Consider the following 18,347-nt stretch of genomic DNA (forward strand, 5'->3'; position numbering starts at 1 on the left):
AGCGCCCTGGGCAGCAGTTACTGAGGGTCAATGAACTGGCAGAACGCATATTCGGTGCCCGGGCACCGTATACAATACCCCCGCCAGTATAATAAAAAATTCAAAATTGAGCGGGGCTTAGCCGCACAGCTCACCAGCTCCATTTTCTCTCTCTCCACAGCCGCTGCAGAGATGCTGGCCCGGACCTCCAAGCTCCTTCAAGTAACAAGGTAGCAAAACGGGGGGGCACATGAAATTTGGTGCTTTTTATCCTATATTACAGCGCTAGACACATATATTAGTTCTTTGTAGTATATGGGCGCTGGGGTGTGAGCTGGCATACTCTCTCTGTGTTTCACTCTACAGGCTTCCCTGTGGGTCTGTCCCCTTGTTTTTGGCCGGTGTGGGTGTGTCGGTACTACGTGTCGACATGTCTGAGCTGAGTGTTCCTCCCCGGAGGTTGTTACTGGGGGCACAGAGAGGGATTTGGGAATGACTCTGTCGGCACAGCCGACTGCTGATTGGGTGAATATGCTGAGTACACTGAATGCAAATGTGGCTTTATTGTCTAAGAGGCTGGATAAATCTGATTCTCAGACACAAACATGGAGAAAATCCATGGAGGACGCTTTGTCTCAGGTACAGACCAACTCAGGGTCACAAAAGCGTTCATTTACCCAGATGGCAGATACAGGTACCGACACGGACTCTGATTCCGATGTTGATTTCAATGAGGCTTCTTTACATCCGAGGGTTGTTAGGAGTATTCAGTACATGATTATAGCCATCAAAGATGTTTTACATATATCTGAGGAACCTGCCGTTCCTGACACAAGAGTTTGTTATTTAAAGGGAAAAGGCCTGAGGTGAATGAATGCGCTTTGTGAAAAGGCTTGGGAGTCACCTGACAAAAGGTGGCAGATTCCCAAGAGAATTTTGATGGCATATCCTTTCCCCTATGACGACAGGGAAAAATGGGAGTCGTCTCCCAATGTGAACAAGGCTCTATCCCGATTGTCCAAGAAGGTAGCGCTTCCGTCTCCTGACACGGCTGTTCTCAAGGATCTGGCGGATCGCAAGCTGGAGACGACATTGAAGGCCATTTTCGTTAATACTGGTGCATTGCTCAGACCGGCTGTGGCGTCGGTATGGGTGAGTAGTGCTATTGCTAAGTGGGCTGATAATTTGGCTTCTGATATGGATACCCTTGGTAAGGATAACATTCTTTTGACTCTTGGTTATATCAAGGACGCTGCAGATTACCTAAAGGATGCGGCGAGGGATGTTGGCCTCTTGGGATCAAGAGCTAATGCCATGGCGGTCTCGGCCAGGAGGGCGCTGTTGATTCATCAATGGAATGCTGTTGCCGACTCCAAGAAAAATATGGAAGCTCTCCCCTTTAAAGGTAGTGTCTTATTTGGTGACGGCCTTGCTGACCTGGTGTCTACCGCTACTGCGGGTAAGTCATCTTTTCTTCCTTATGTTCCCACACAACAGAAAAAGGAACCCCATCATCAGATGCAGTCCTTTCGGCCTAATAAATACAAAAAAGGAAAGGGCTCGTCCTTCCTCGCTTCAAAGGGTAGAGGAAGGGGAAAGAAGTCGCCTGCCGTATCAGGCTCCCAAGACCAAAAGTCCTCCCCCGCCTCTACCAAATCCACCGCATGACGCAGGGGCTCCCCTGCGGGAGTCCGTATCGGTGGGGGGCCGTCTCAGATTCTTCAGCCAGGTCTGGTTTCAATCGGCTCTGGATCCGTGGGTCTTAGACATAGTGTCCCAAGGGTACAAACTGGAGTTTCAGGAGATGCCCCCCCGCCGCTTTTTCATGTCGACCTTGCCAGTTTCTCTTCCAGAAAGAGAAGTGGTAAATGCTGCGATACAAAAGCTGTGTCAACAGAGCGTCGTTGTGCCGGTTCCCCCGTCCCAACGGGGGGAAGGGTTCTATTCGAGCCTCTTTGTCGTACCGAAGCCGGACGGCTCGGTCAGACCGATTCTGAACCTGAAATCCCTCAATCCATACTTGAAAATTTTCAAGCTCAAGATGGAGTCTCTTCGAGCTGTGAACTCCAGCCTCGAAGGGGGGGATTTTATGGCGTCAGTCTACATAAAGGATGCTTACTTACACGTCCCGATATACCCTCCTCATCAGGCCTTCCTGAGGTTTGCGGTGCAGGATTGTCATTACCAATTTCAGGCGTTACCGTTTGGGCTTTCCACGGTCCCGAGGGTTTTCACCGAGGTAATGGCGGAAATGATGGTTCTCCTTCGCAAGCAAGGGGTCACAATTATCCCGTATTTGGACGATCTCCTGATAAAGGCGAGGTCAAAGGAACAGTTGTTAAGAAGTGTGGATCTTTCCCTGTCGGTTCTGCGACATCAGGGTTGGATTCTAAATTTGCCAAAGTCTCAGTTGATCCCGTCCACTCGGCTGCTCTTCCTGGGCATGATCCTAGACACGGAGCTACAGAGAGTGTTTCTTCCGGAGGACAAGGCTCTGGAAATCCAGACCATGGTCAGGGAGCTTCTGAGGCCGACAAGTGTGTCGATTCATCAATGCACTCGAGTGCTAGGGAAGATGGTTGCGGCTTACGAAGCCATTCCGTTTGGCAGGTTTCATGCCCAGTGGGATCTGCTGAACAAATAGTCCGGGTCTCACCTGCACATGCACCGGAAAATAAGTCTATCTTCCAGGGCCAGGATTTCTCTCCTGTGGTGGCTGCAGGGTTCTCACCTGCTAGAGCAGCGGTGGCCAACCCGCGGCTCTCGAGCCGCATGTGGCTCTTTCATCCTCCGCATGCGGCTCGATCCGCACCTGGCCACCGCTGCCCGACACACACTGCCCAGCACAGCAGGTCTCCGGCGTGTGAGGGGAGGGGAGGCAAGGAGAGCGCAGCGTGCGCGTCTCCTGCCCCTCTGACTCCGGCAGCGGTATTTTCAATTCGGCGCCGGCCCATGAGCCAATCGGAGCTCGCGGTCCGGCAGCTAAGGCTCCTGATTGGCTGCCGGACCGCGATCTCTGATTGGCTCACAGGCCGGCGCCGAATTGAAGATAAACACCGCCTCTGGAGTCAGCGGGGCAGGAGAGGCGCATGCTGCGCTCTCCTCCCCTCCAGCAGAGCAGAACGGTGAGCAGCACTTGGGGGGGGGGGGGGGGGGGGGGGGCGCTGAGGCACTTTAGGGACGTGTGTCTGGCACTGGGGGCATGTCTGGCACTCAGGGCATGTCTGGCTTGGGGGCATGTCTGGCACTGGGGGCATATCTGGGGCATGTCTGGCACTGGGGGCATATCTGGGGCATGTGGGGCATGTCTGGCACTGGGGCATATCTGACACTGGGGGCATGTCTGGCACTGGGGCATATGTGAGGCATGTCTGACACTGGGAGCTTATCTGGCACTGGGGCATGTCTGGCTCGGGGGCGCATGTGGGGCATGTCTGGCACTGGGGCATATCTGACACTGGGGGCATGGCTGGCACTGGGGCATATCTGGCATTCGGGGCATGTCTGGCTTGGGGGCATGTCTGGCACTGGGGGCATATGTAGGGGCATGTCTGGCACTGGGGCATATCTGACACTGGGAGCATGGCTGGCACTGGGGCATGTCTGGCACTGGGGCATATGTGGGGCATGTCTGACACTGGGGGCATATCTGGCACGGGGGCATGTCTGGCTCGGGGGCACATGTGGGGCATATCTGGCACTGGGGGCATGGCTGGCACTGGGGCATATCTAGCACTGGGGGCATATGTGGGGCATGTCTGGCACTGGGGGCATATCTGACACTGGGGGCATGTCTGGCACTGGGGCGTGTCTGGCACTGGGGGTATGTCTGGCGCTGGGGGCATGTCTGGCACTGGGGCATATGTGGGGCATGTCTGGCACTGGGGAAGTGTATCTGGCACTGGGGACGTGTATCTGGCACTGTGGGGACATGTGTATCTGGCACTGTGGGAACGTGTATCTGGCATTGGGGGTATGTCTGGCACTGTGGGGGCATGTGTATCTGGCACTGGGGGCATGTCTGGCACTGTGGGGGCATGTGTATCTGGCACTGGGGCCATAGCTGGCACTGTGGGGACATGTGTATCTGGCACTGGGGGCATAGCTGGCACTGTGGGGGCATGTGTATCTGGCACTGGGGCCATAGCTGGCACTGTGGGGACATGTGTATCTGGCACTGGGGGCATAGCTGGCACTGTGAAGACGTGTATCTGGCACTGGGGGCATAACTGGCACAGTGGGGGCTTTTGTATCTGGCACTCTGGGAACATGTGTATCCGGCACTGGGGGCATATCTGGCACTGTAAGGACGTGTATCTGGCACTGTGGGGCATATATGTATTTGGCACTGTAGGGCATATATGTATTTGGCACTGTGCGGAATATAGGTATTTGGCACTGTGGGGCATGTACCTGGCACTGTGGGGATATGTGTATCTGGCACTGGGGGCATATATTTATCTGGCACTGTGGGGACATGTGTATCTGGCACTGTGGAGGCACCCATTTTTTGGCATTTTTATATGTATGTGGTACTGTACTGGGGCATTATATGTATGTAGCACTGAACAACATGACTAAAAACGGGGTTATGACACACGGTCACACTCCTACAAATGTGATACCGAAAGGTGTGCGCACAAAAATGGGGTGTGGCTTTGCGACAACTAGGCCACGCCCCCATTTTTGCGCGCGCGCCTATGATAGTGGCTCTTCACCTTTACTGTGGATCTTTTCTGGCTCTTTGCCTCTGACTGGTTGGCCACCCCTGTGCTAGAGGGACGCCGATTCGGAATCCAGAACCGGGTCCTGCTGACCACAGATGCAAGTCTCCGAGGCTGGGGCGCAGTCACGCAAGGAGGAAGTTTCCAGGGAAAGTGGTCAAGCCAGGAATCTTGTCTCCTCATAAATGTTCTCGAGTTAAGAGCCATTTACAACGGCCTCCTGCAAGCGAAGAACCTTCTTCAGGGTCTCCTTGTCCTGATCCAGTCGGACAACATAACTGCGGTGGCGTACGTAAACCGCCAAGGCGGAACAAGGAGCAGGGCGGCAATGGCGGAGGCCACAATAATTCTTCGCTGGGAGGAACAGCACGTGAGCGCTCTGTCAGCAGTCTTCCTCCCGGGCGTGGACAACTGGGAAGCAGACTTCCTCAGCAGACACGATCTCCATCCAGGAGAGTGGGCTCTTCATCAAGAGGTATTTGCAGAAGTGACAAGGCGTTGGTGAATTCCTCTGATAGACATGATGGCGTCTCGCCTCAACAAGAAGCTTCCGAGGTATTGTTCCAGGTCAAGGGACCCCCAAGCCAGTGCAGTGGACGCCCTGGTAACTCCGTGGGTGTTTCAGTTGGTGTATGTGTTCCCTCCGCTTCCTCTCATTCCAAAGGTGTTGAGGATCGTAAGACGAACAAGGGTTCAGGCAATACTCGTCGTTCCAGATTGGCCACGGAGGGCCTGGTATCCGGATCTTCAGGAATTACTTGTAGAAGATCCTTGGCCGCTTCCTCTAAGAGAGGACCTGTTACTGGAGGGGCCCTGCGTGTTTTCGGACTTACAGCGGCTGCGTTTGACGGCATGGAAGTTGAACGCCAAATCCTAGCTCGGAAAGATATTCCCGGGGAGGTCATCCCCACTCTCCTTAAAGCTAGGAAGGAGGTTACGGCAAAACATTATCACTGTATTTGGAGAAAGTATGTGTCGTGGTGTGAAACCAAAGCAGCTCCTGCGGAGGAGGTCACTTGGGTCGTTTCCTCCATTTTTTGCAGGCAGGCGTGGATGCAGGCCTGAAATTGAGTTCCATCAAAGTGCAGATTTCGGCTTTATCTATTTTCTTTCAAAAAGAATTGACCGCCCTTCCGGAAGTTCAGACTTTCGTGAAGGGAGTGCTGCATATCCATCCTCCATTTGTGCCACCCGTGGCGCCGTGGGATCTTGAAGTGGTATTGCAGTTTCTTATGTCTCACTGGTTTGAACCTTTGCGTAAGGTTGAGTTAAAGTTTCTCACTTGGAAAGTGGTCATGCTTTTGGCTTTGGCGTCTGCCAGACAAGTATCCGAGTTGGCGGCTTTGTCTCACAAGAGCCCATATTTGATTTTTCATGTGGATAGAGCGGAATTGAGGACTAGTCAACAATTTCTGCCGAAGATGGTTTCTTCGTTTCACATAAATCAACCTATTGTGGTACCTGTGGCTACGGATGCTGTGGCAGTCCCAAAATCTCTTGATGTTGTAAGAGCTTTGAAAATTTATGTCGCCAGAACGGCTCTTATTAGGAAAACAGAGGCTCTGTTTGTTCTGTGTGCTTCCAACAAGATTGGAAATCCTGCTTCTAAGCAGACTATTGCACGCAGGATTTGTAATACGATTCAGCACGCTCATTCTTCGGCTGGGCTACCGTTGCCGAAGTCAGTAAAGGCCCATTCTACCAGGAAGGTGGGCTCATCTTGTGCGGCTGCCCGAGGGGTCTCGGCACTTCAACTTTGCCGAGCAGCTACATGATCGGGTTCAAACACTTTTGCTAAGTTCTGCAAGTTTGATACCCTGGCTGATGAGGACCTCATGTTTGCTCAAACAGTGCTGCAGAGTCGTCCGCAATCTCCCGCCCGGTCTGAAGCTTTGGTATAGACCCCAGGGTCCTTTTGGAGTCCCCAGCATCCTCTAGGACGTAAGAGAAAACAGGATTTTAATACCTACCGGTAAATCCTTTTCTCCTAGTCCGTAGAGGATGCTGGACGCCCATCCCAGTGTGAATTGTTCCTTGCATTTGTATTGATACTGGTAATTTTCGGTTACACGTGGTTTGTGTATCAGTTATATTCAGCTTGTTGCTGTTGTTAGTTCATACTGTTATCTGGTTTCCTGCTACTCCAGTTGTACGGTATGTTTGTGGTGTAGGCTGGTATGTTTCCCGCCCTTAGTTTAACAAAAATCCTTTCCTCGAAATGTCCGTCTCTCCTGGGCACAGTTTCTATAACTGAGGTCTGGGGGAGGGGCATAGAGGGAGGAGCCAGTTCACACCCAGTCAAAGTCTTTTTAGTGTGCCCATGGTGTTCTTGGAGTCCCCAGCATCTTCTACGGACTAGGAGAAAAGGATTTACCGGTAGGTATTAAAAGCCTATTTTTTCTCTCCACTATTCCCATGGTAGCCCTCCTGAAGTTTAATTTTGTCTAAGTGTAAAGGGCTGTTTGTAGACTTTCTTTTAATTTAATTAACTTAAATTGGAAGCCTCCTCAACTCTGCCATCATTCGCATAGCCTATGCAGCTGCGGAATGAACTAAAGGTACATCTATATATTGCCTGCCTGCTCCCGACCGACGTGGGATAGACCTACTGGTGGGGGGAACCTGGTAACTGCTGCCGCAGTCATAGCCGAAAGATAAGTGCAGGGGTGGAGGAGCAGGCTCTTCATTGTGGCACTCCCCTCTGGTGCTGGCGCTTGCACAGGTGAGTAGAGAGTAGGGCCCCAGTAGGGGCACAATAAGTAGAGAATATTGTTACAGGACCATACTTTTGGACAGTGGCAATCTCTCATCTGGATCTTGGAGGGCAGATTAGCAGCAAGTCTGCCAGAAGTCAGGCAGCGTAGGTACGCTGAACCTTGAGTCTGTTTTGCAGTGCATAGTCAGCCTGCCTCTAGGCACTGCAGCTTGTGTTACATTTTGTGTCTGGTTTACAGTCCTCTATCATTTTTGTTTTGTGCACTGCTCCTGTCCACTTCCCTCATCCTTCATTGTCCTGAGCAAGATCTGTTTGTGGGTGCCACACTAGTGTCCACTCCCCTCAATATTCGTTGCTCTCTTAGGAAATGTTGTCCAGGACTAGACCTGTATCTAAGTGCCACACTAGTGCCTACTGTCCTCATTGTTCTATTAGGGAAGGTTGTCCAGGGTGGGACCTGTTTCTAGGGGTTCCGGTATGAATGGTCGACCATGTTATGGTCGACAGTCATTAGGTCGACCACTATTGGTCGACACTGACATGGTCGACATGGACACATGGTCGACACATGAAAAGGTCGACATGAGTTTTTTTACTTTTTTTTGTGTCGTTTTTTTGCGTAAAGTAACGGGGAACCCCAATTAGTGCACCGCGTCCCCTCGCATGGCTCGCTTCGCTCTCCATGCTTCGGGCAAGGTGCCTTGCTACGCTCTGCACAGATTACCGTTCCCAATCGTAGTCCACGTGGATCGTAAAGTATGGAAAAGTTCCACAAAAGGAAAAAAATGTGAAAAAGTCATGTCGACCATTTTCATGTGTCGACAATGTGTCCATGTCGACCATGTCAATGTCGACCAATAATGGTTGACCTAATGACTGTCGACCATAACATGGTCGACCATCTGAACGGATACTGTTTCTAGGTGGCACACTAGTGGCCATTCAGTACTTGACAATCTTGCACAACATGGGGTGGAGTAAAAATTCAACAACCGCACTTACATGCAAAGGATTCTTGAGAGTTGGTTGAACCTGCCTGGGGTCGGTGTATACTGAGCTTTTACTGCTGTCTGACGTTTGCTAGGAGCTGATCAGTATACTTCCCTCCCCTGTCCTTCTATGGGAGCCTGAGGAAACTATTTTTCCCTGCCTGTAGGACACGGAAGGAGACTTTGGGCTCCGCTGTTACATCAACAGGCAAGATAGTTGGCCAATGGGCATGGCAATGTTGGTACATGACCCTGCAAGGGTCTCATCTCTTCTATTAAGGGGGAATCTGTCTGCCACCTCAACATTCCACGGAAGCACCAGACTCCTGCTACACATCAGTCTTGGGATATCTGACTCCAGGGTGTTCTCCAGATATGTAGGTGAGGTGGTTGATGACTCAGACCTGGAGGTTATTTTTGTCCTTTGGTGAGAATTGCTATAGGTAGCAGGCAGTAAAAGATTTACTTGAGTTTTATGGCACATACTAATTTTCAACTATTAGTTTTGCTTCTGTTATTTGTTGGGTATCCCTCTTTTTCTGTAGTCTTGGTTCAATCCTCTGGACTTTGTTAGGATCACCACTATAACCACTACAAATTGTGTGTATCCAGCCGATAACATGCCCTGACACAATTTTGCTATAAGTGCATGCTGAAACTGTGCCAGGGCATGCTGGGATGAGTGGTTCAACAACAGCTGGAGGGATGCATATTGCCCACTCCTCCTCTATAGTATACTTGCCATCTTTGGCATGTCATATTTGGAAAGGTCCGTGGAGAGGGTGACTGAGGAGGTTGGTATGGGAGCAGTGCTTAATGCTGCCCTACCCTGTGAAGGTTTGCCACGATTTTTGGCCCCAGCGGGGCCACAGTGACTTGATCATAGCTAATCTATCGTTATGCCGCTAGTCCTTCCTACTTTACTTAACAAGTGTTGGTGGCTGGCGAGTTGTGGGAGAGTTGCCCACTTTTCCGGGAGTATGTCTCCAAATTCATGAGTCTCCCAGAAGTTCCAGAAGTAGTTCCAAGTATGCTCTAAATTCAGTTTCCCCCCTTTGGACTTATCTTTTTTTTTTTGGGGGGGTGTTTAAGTGCAATGTTCACAAACATATTTCCTTTCCTTTGATTGCTGCAGGCACCTGGATATCTCCCGTGATAGACTATCAAGTTACTACAAGTTCAAACTCACTCGCAAGGTACTAAACCTGTTTATGCAGAACCTGGAAGAACTAGTCTCCTTGGACATCTCTGGTCACACAATGCTGGAGAACTGTGCCACCTCCAAGATGGACGACGAATTGGGTCCTCCTAGGTATGTGTGTCAGGGAGTTTGGGACAGTATTTCTGGAAATTCTTCTTAAATTGCTTCAATTCATTTAAAAAAGAAATACACTCAAGTGATGAATATTTTACATATCCTCTGCTTATTGCTGATGATCAGGTGAGTCGGTGAGAACAAACCGCTGTGTCTAGAATATATTATCAGTGCTGTATAATTGTCATGTTTCTTGCAGTACCAACCCTAGTAAGAGCAGTATCATTCCATTCCGATCCCTGAAGAGGCCTCTGCAGTTCCTGGGCCTTTTTGAAACCTTCTTCTGCCACCTGACGCACATCCCGGCCTACAAGGTGATGTTCCTGACATGCACTGTATTTATTGTATTCCTAATGTTACTCGGGTTCCAGTCTATAGACAGGGTCAAAAGTCAGACAGGGTCATAAGTCAGACACACAAAACAATAAATGTTTTTTTGTTTTTCTGTGTTTTTTACAACTTTTGCCTCATTTACTATTCATGTCACAAACTATTACCTTTTAGTAAAGTTGTGGCGAGCGGAGCGGAGGGAGACACCGAGCCCGAAGCGTGGCGATCGGACGAATTTCCCCAAATTTGGGTTAAAAATGTTTTTTTTTGTGTGTCTGACTTTTGACCCTGTCGAACTTTGGACTGTCTGACTTTTGACCCTGTCTGACTTTTGACTGTCGACCATATGGTGTCTATCTTGTAACTGTCTATGTGCTATACCACACCCATGTTACTCATATGTGAATAATGCCTTGGAACTTCACATCCCTTAGGTGAGTGGAGACAAAAATGAGGAGCAAGTGCTGAATACCATTGAATCGTACACTGAGCATCGTCCTGAGATAACCTCCCGTGCCATAAATCTCCTGTTCGATATTGCTCGTATAGAGAGGTGCAACCAGCCGCTGCGGGCCTTGCAGGTAACCGTCCTCTGTCTCTATTATCATAAAATGAATGCATGCTAAGAGAGGCACTCAAATTTCAAAGGGGATCCTCTGATCTTTAATAAGAGGATGCCCCCTGTTTATTTTTTTATTTTGTAGTGGGGTGGGTGACGTCTGGACTCCTGGTTCTTATGAGGGCTACCCACGTTTTCAGGGATAGGGAGATTGAGACTCCCAGTCTCACACTCTTAGCGTTTTCACTGTCTGTTGACATATCACACACCGTGTGCACACATGTGATTCCCTGATGCTGCTGCGGGACTTCCGCTCTACCAGTACAGGAAAACGCAGCAGTCACTTGGGCAACGATTTATGCGTTTCTTGCTTTTGTGTGTTGAGGATAAGTCCCGCTTGCCCTTTAAAGTTAGTTTATTTAATGAAAGAGGTGTAATCCTATTTTGAAGTCTCTCACTTTCATTATTTTAGATTTGCACAGGTCTAGAGATAAGACTATTGCACACAGCCATCTTCCAGTCTCAAGATCAGAGATTACTCTATACTACCTTGTCTTCCATTAGCAGGACTGCGGAGATGTTCTGTAAAGGCCAGTACTGACGGGAGAGATGTGTGCTGAGCAATCTTATCACAGACCGCTCAGCACACATCTCTCCCCCCCCCCCCGCTCAGCACAGCGTGATGTGTGCTGAGCAAGGGGGGCACTCATTTCACACAGCGCTGAAGTGGCCAGTCTTGCACCAGCGATGATAACGCGCGGGGCCGCGCATCGCTATCGCTGGGGGGCATACACACGATAAAATCCGTGCTTAAAATCTAAGCAATCTAGTCAGATCGCTTAGATTTTAAACACAGATCTCTCCGTGTGTACCCCCCTTAAGATCACATGATCAGGAACAATGGCTGGCTGGCTGCCTTGTCCTCTGTTGTCCAATCTGGGGGACACTGCAGACTGTGGTTTTACAGGGGAAGCTGAGCAATAGGCACTAAAGAGTTAAATCTATTGGAGCTGAAACACCATGCCAGTAAAATTATGCAATGATTTCCATTTGCTGTATATACAACTAAGCAGTGGCCAAATTTTAGGATTGTCTTTTGAAATGTGTTTGTTTTATGGAAAGTAAATAACTAAGGTCATTGCTTGTGTGTTATTCCGTTGGAGAAGAATGTGCTCCCATCCTTCTCTTTTCTCTACAGTTGGTAATCGCTGCCCTCAAGTGTCACAAGTACGATAAAACGATCCAGGTGACGGGAAGTGCCGCCCTGTTCTACCTGACAAATTCTGACTACCGCAGTGAGCAGAGCGTGAGGCTACGGCGGCAGGTCATCCAAGTGGTGCTAAACGGAATGGAATCATACCAGGAAGTGACAGTAAGGCGTTGCCATGACTACAAAATATTTATTATCCAGTTCTTAATTACCCACTTAAATAATCCTAAACCCTCAGTATAACAAATAGTGGAACTACCGTCCCGGGAACCCCCTGCGATCAGAGATCTGCTGTAATAAGACCATAATTGAGAGCTGAGGAAGAACGTCTGTAACATTATGGGGGAGGGTGTGTGATGCACTGATTCTCAATGGTAATGCGGAGAATGTTGTGTGGTGGCTCCACCTATATATCAGTTGCTGAGATAGAGGCATATTAGGAAAGAACATTCCTTACATGCTCTTCCCGAAGAGTGATTGTAATATAAAGGGTGAGATGTATCATGTGTCGCAATTAGATTGCTATACACCCTGCCCTTATTTGCATGTATACCAGCGTCTTTAATGCATGATTACTTATCTGCTGGGTCAGCTAGCAGTTGATTTACCAACAGACACAATACCGACAGTCATAATCCTGACATTCATTTTTCTGACATGTTCAAAATGCTGATCTAGTCAGAATACCGACATCTGAAATGCCGACATGTTAAAATGCCGACATGTGTTTTAAGGAATTTTTGCCCCAATACCGACTTATTCGTACTTTACCATCCCAGTGGATCTGGAGGGGGAATGTAATAGTGTGCCTGAAGCATGCCGAGCACAGCGGTACACTTGGGCGGTGTCCATGTCGAGAAGTGCCGACATTGACACACACAAAAACAAACAGAAAATCCCATGTCAGTATTATGACATGTCGGCATTTCAGATGTCGGTATTCTGACTGTCGGCATTTTGAACATGTCGGCATAATTAATGTCTGTATTTTGACCGTGTCGGGATTATGACCGTCGGTATTGTGTCCGTTGGTAAATCATACTGAACCCACTGGGTCAACTCTTCCAATGCAGGGCTGTCCCGGTGAAGTGCCGGGTTTATCACCCAGGAGTCCTAATACCCATGTGTGCCCCTTAGTAATGTCACATGAGTCACCTAGAACTTGTCAGCTCTTGCTCTGTTCCACATCTTCCCTATGTAGGTGCAGAGAAACTGCTGCCTGACGCTGTGTAATTTCGGCATCCCCGAAGAGCTGGAGTTCCAGTACCAGAGGGTGAATGAGCTGCTGCTTAATATACTGATCCCGACACGGCAGGACGAGTCCATCCAGCGCATCGCTGTCCATCTTTGCAATGCCCTGGTCTGCCAGGTGGATAACGACCACAAGGAGGCCGTGGGCAAGATGGGATTTGTCATGGTAGGTGCTGGCGCTTATTGCCATTTACCCAGGGTGTGGGCTTGTGTTTCAGGTGGTTTTAAGAAATACATTTGTACTTTCTCTTACGTCCTGGAGGATGCTGGGGTCCACATTAGTACCATGCGGTATAGACGGGTCCACTAGGAGCCATTGGCACTTTAAGAGTTTGAGAGTGTGGGCTGGCTCCTCCCTCTATGCCCCTCCTACCAGACTCAGTTTAGAAAATGTGCCCGGAGGAGCCGGTCACAGCTAGGGGAGCTCTCCAGAGCTTTTCTACTAAAAAGTTATTTTACTGTTTTTTATTTTACAGGGAGGCTGCTGGCAACTGCCTCCCTGCAGCGTGGGACTAAGGGGGGGAGTAGTGTCCACCCTGTGGGGTCTGACCCACTTACTCCGCTGACGGGACACTGAGCTACTGAGGGGATAGATCGCTCCCTGCCACAGGGGATCGCTCACCCCAGCAGCAGGCCGCCACCCCCTTACAGAGCTGAAGATTGTGGCGAGTAAGACACCGACCCCCCTAGCAAGCGGGGGGGCGGTGTGAAGATGGCAGCAGGGTAGGAGCGCAGTATTAACTGCACTCCGGGATGGCTCAGAGGTACATAGTGCGGCGCGTTGAGGGGTGCCCTGGGCCAGCGCTTACACCCTACACTGGTCACAAAGCCTGTCGGGGTCCCAGGATCTCAGCCAGCATCAATCCTCCGGCCAGTATAATTAGATGAAGAGCGGGAAGACAGCGCCATTTTTGGGGCGGAGCTTCTCAGAGCGGACCCAGCAGCGTTCAGCGCCATTTTCCTGCCTGCACAGCGCTGATCAGAAGAAAGAAGGTCCCTCCACAGCAACTCCAGCTATCTCTCACGGTACCAGGGGGTTGTAGAAGGGAGGGGAGGCTGCAATACGACTGTGTATCCTATTAAGGTGCACAGTCAGCGCTGACAAGGGGTCTCCCTTTGGTTACAAGCGCTGTGTGTGGGTTGGCTCCAATCTCTGTGTTTCTCTTGCCATTCTTGGGGGTGAAACTCTGTCTGCCCTCACCTGTGTGTATGTGGGGTGTTTTGTGGTCTCCTTTAGCTATGTCCAGGGACACTGTGTCATATGCTGTGGAGGATATGTCCTCCCAGGATGATCCCATTCCATGTAATCAGGATAGCACTGGTTTAGCACAGATTCCAGCAAGGGAACCTGAGTGGTTTTCCTCTATCAAATCTTGGATTTCTCAGATTTCAGATAGGGTTGCAATTAATGAATCCGCAACCAGGGGTATTACAGAACTCTATGGCAGTATGGCCCGATTCTGGTACCTCAGGACGCTCCGCTATATACCCCCACAAACGTGCGCTTGTTCATGTCATGCAAGATGACACGGATACCGATTCTGAGACCACAGACGGTACTTGGGATGTGTTGCGGGGGTCTGCCTCTCTTGCAAAGGGGGTGCAATTGATGATAGAGGCTATCAGGGATGTGTTGAATGTTAATGATACCACACCTGAGCAGGTTGAGGAGGCTTTTTTCACTGAAAATAAGAAAGCCTCGCTAACCTTCCCTGCGTCAAAGGAATTAAATGCTATATTTGAGAAAGCATGGGAAAACCCTGAGAAAACATTCCAGATCCCTAAAAGGGTCCAGGTGGCGTTTCCTTCCCCTGAGGAGAAAAGGGTAAAATGGGAAAGCCCGCCAATCGTTGACGCATCTGTGTCCAGACTCTCAAAAAAGGTGGTTTTACCTGTTCCGGGATCTACCGCCTTAAAGGAGCCAGCTGATCAAAAGATTGATAATACACTTAAATCAATGTACACCGCTTCGGGGGCCATATTACATCCCACTGTTGCTAGTGCATGTTGCAAAAGCTATAGTAAAATGGTCAGGAACCTTACTTGAGGATTTGGATATAGGGGTATATGCAATTGCGGTCGAATTCCCGAAAATGTCGAAAAACTGGACATTTTCGCCAAAAAAAAATTTTCGACAATGCAATTCAGTACTTTTCGTCAAAAAAACAGACTTTCCAAATTCGACTTTTTGAAATTCGACATTTGTCAAATTCGACATTTCTGCAATGGTACAAATGCGGCAATTCGCCAAAAGTATATTCAATTGAAGTTTGGAAATTCGACAACAGTGCTTTTAGACAGTAAATTCGTCATTTTCAATCCGCCACACTTTGGTGGCGGAATCTAATAAAAAAATTTAAAAACATGTTTTTTTTGGTGTTTTTTTTATTGGTAATAGCATATCTATTTATATTAGAAGGGATTAGGTACTTGGTTTGTCTATTTTGGAGGCACAAGTATTATTTATATATTTTAAAAAATATTATTTTTTATTATTATTTTTTTTTAAATGGAATGGTAAAAATCAGAAAAAAAATGGCGTGGGGTCCCCCCTCATAAGCATAACCAGCCTCGGGCTCTTCGAGCCGGTCCTGGTTCTAAAAATCGGGGGGGGGGGGGGGGGGGGGCAGGGGATCCCCCGTATTTTTAAAACCAGCACCGGGCTCTGCGCCTGGTGCTGGTGCAAAAAATACGGGGGACAAAAAGGGTAGGGGTCCCCCGTATTTTTTACACCAGCATCGGGCTCCACTAGCTGGACAGATAATGCCACAGCCGGGGGTCACTTTTATACAGCGCCCTGCGGCCGTGGCATTAAATATCCAACTAGTCACCCCTGGCCGGGGTACCCTGGGGGAGTGGGGACCCCTTCAATCAAGGGGTCCCCCCCCCAGCCACCCAAGGGCCAGGGGTGAAGCCCGAGGCTGTCCCCCCCATCCAAGGGCTGCGGATGGGGGGCTGATAGCCTTGAGAAAATTGAAAGAATATTGTTTTTTCCAGTAGTACTACAAGTCCCAGCAAGCCTCCCCCGCAAGCTGGTACTTGGAGAACCACAAGTACCAGCATGCAGGAGAAAAACGGGCCCGCTGGTACCTGTAGTTCTACTGGAAAAAAAATACCCAAATAAAAACAGGACACGCACACCGTGAGAGTAAAACTTTATTTCACACATGTCGACACACACATACTTACCTATGTTCACACGCCGACCTCTGTCCACTTGTCCAAGTAGAATCCACGTGTACCTGTGAATAAAATTATACTCACCTCAATCCAGTGTCCAGATTATAATCCACGTACTTGGCAAAATAAAAAAAACGAACACCCGGACCAAACGCACTGAAAGGGGTCCCATGTTTACACATGGGACCCCTTTCCCCGAATGCAGAGACCCCCCCGTGACTGCTGTCACAGAAAGGTCCCTTCAGCCGATCAGCGAGCGCAACGTCCTGGCACTCTGCTGATTGGCTATGCGCGTCTGAGCTGTCAGACAGCGCATCGCAAAGCCTCTCCATTATATTCAATGGTGGGAACTTTGCGGTCAGCGGTGAGGTCACCCGCGGTCAGCGGCTGACCGCGGGTAACCCCACCGCTGACCGCAAGTTTTCCCACCATTTAAACTAATGGATTGAGCTGTGCGATGCGCTGTCTGCCAGCAGACGCGCATCCAGCCAATCAGGAGAGTGCCACGAAGTAGCGCTTCCTGATTGGCTTAAGAGACCTTTCTGTGACAGCAGTCACGGGGTAGTCTCTGCATTCGGGGAAAGGGGTCCCATGTGTAAACATGGGACCCCTTTCAGTCCGTTTGGTCCGGGTGTTCGTTTTGTTGTTTTGCCAAGTACGAGGATTATTTTAAAAGATCCGGACACTGGATTGAGTTGAGTATAATTTTATTCACAGGTACACGTGGATTCTACTTGGACAAGTGGACAGAGGTCGGCGTGTGAACATAGGTAAGTATGTGTGTGTGTCGACATGTGTGAAATAAAGTTTTACTCTCACGGTGTGCGTGTCATGTTTTTATTTGGGTATTTTTTTTCCAGTAGAACTACAGGTACCAGCGGGCCCGTTTTTCTCCCGCATGCTGGTACTTGTGGTTCTCTAAGTACCAGCTTGCGGGGAGGCTTGCTGGGACTTGTAGTACTACTGGAAAAAACAATATTCTTTCAATTTTCTCAAGGCTATCAGCCCCCCATCCGCAGCCCTTGGATGGGGGGGACAGCCTCGGGCTTCACCCCTGGCCCTTGGGTGGCTGGGGGGGGGGACCCCTTGATTGAAGGGGTTCCCACTCCCCCAGGGTACCCCGGCCAGGGGTGACTAGTTGGATATTTAATGCCACGGCCGTGGCATTATCTGTCCAGCTAGTGGAGCCCGATGCTGGTGTAAAAAATACGGGGGACCCCTACTCTTTTTGTCCCCCGTATTTTTTGCACCAGCACCTGGCGCAGAGCCCGGTGCTGGTTTTAAAAATACGGGGGATCCCCTGTAATTTCCCCCCCCGGATTTTTAGAACCAGGACCGGCTCGAAGAGCCCGAGGCTGGTTATGCTTTGGAGGGGGGACCCCACGCAATTTTTTTTCGGGTTTTTTACCATTTTTTTTAAAATCGGATCAAAATCCGTCAAATCGGACGTTTTTCGACAGCGGGACTGTCGAATCCGTTTTTTATTGAATATGTTGAATTCCGGCACCCACTTGCCGGAATTCGACGGTCGAATTGTGTCGAATTAAAAAACGGGCGAAAAATTGCCGCGATTCGCCGGTAATTGCATATACCCCATAATGGATAAGGGTGATGTTGAATTGTTTTTGCGTAACATTCACGATTCAGCAGGTTTTATGGTAGAATCCATGAAAGAACTGGGTTCCATGGCTGCGGGGATCTCTTCCATGTCTGTTTCAGCTCGTCGGGGACTGTGGCTGCGCCAGTGGTCGGCCAATGCGGAATCCAGGAAAAGTGTGAAGTCCCTACCCTACACAGGTCAGGCTGTCTTTGGGGAAGCTTTGGATGCGTTGATATCCACGGCTACAGCGGGTAAGTCTCCGTTCCTTCCCTCAGCTGCACCTGCTCCGAAGAAATCCTTCTCTTCATCAGCATCACAGTCCTTTCGGTTTAACAAGCCTAGAAAGGCCAAACCGTCCAATACCTTCTTTAGGGGAGTTCGAGCTAAATCCAAGAAACCTGCTGCGGCAGGTTCCCAGGAAACTAAGCCTGCTTCCAGTATGCCAATGTCCTCCGCATAACGGTGGACCGTGCGGCCTGGAGGTGGGGCCAGTG

The 18,347-nt window shown here is 49.6% G+C and overlaps 1 protein-coding gene across 3 annotated transcripts in view; it reads left to right on the forward strand.

The window, feature by feature from the left end:
- Window positions 1–18,347, forward strand: part of ZER1 (zyg-11 related cell cycle regulator) — a 94,107-nt gene that overhangs the window by 55,834 nt on the left and 19,926 nt on the right. For all 3 annotated transcript variants that reach the window (XM_063936517.1, XM_063936518.1, XM_063936519.1), the window contains exons 5-9: window positions 9,544–9,720; window positions 9,923–10,037; window positions 10,488–10,634; window positions 11,811–11,984; window positions 13,024–13,239. In XM_063936517.1, the coding sequence (XP_063792587.1) occupies window positions 9,544–9,720; window positions 9,923–10,037; window positions 10,488–10,634; window positions 11,811–11,984; window positions 13,024–13,239 (829 nt within the window). The remainder of the gene's footprint in view (window positions 1–9,543; window positions 9,721–9,922; window positions 10,038–10,487; window positions 10,635–11,810; window positions 11,985–13,023; window positions 13,240–18,347) is intronic.

This window comes from Pseudophryne corroboree, chromosome 8, assembly GCF_028390025.1.
Source record: "Pseudophryne corroboree isolate aPseCor3 chromosome 8, aPseCor3.hap2, whole genome shotgun sequence".
NCBI classification, from domain to species: Eukaryota; Metazoa; Chordata; class Amphibia; order Anura; family Myobatrachidae; genus Pseudophryne; species Pseudophryne corroboree.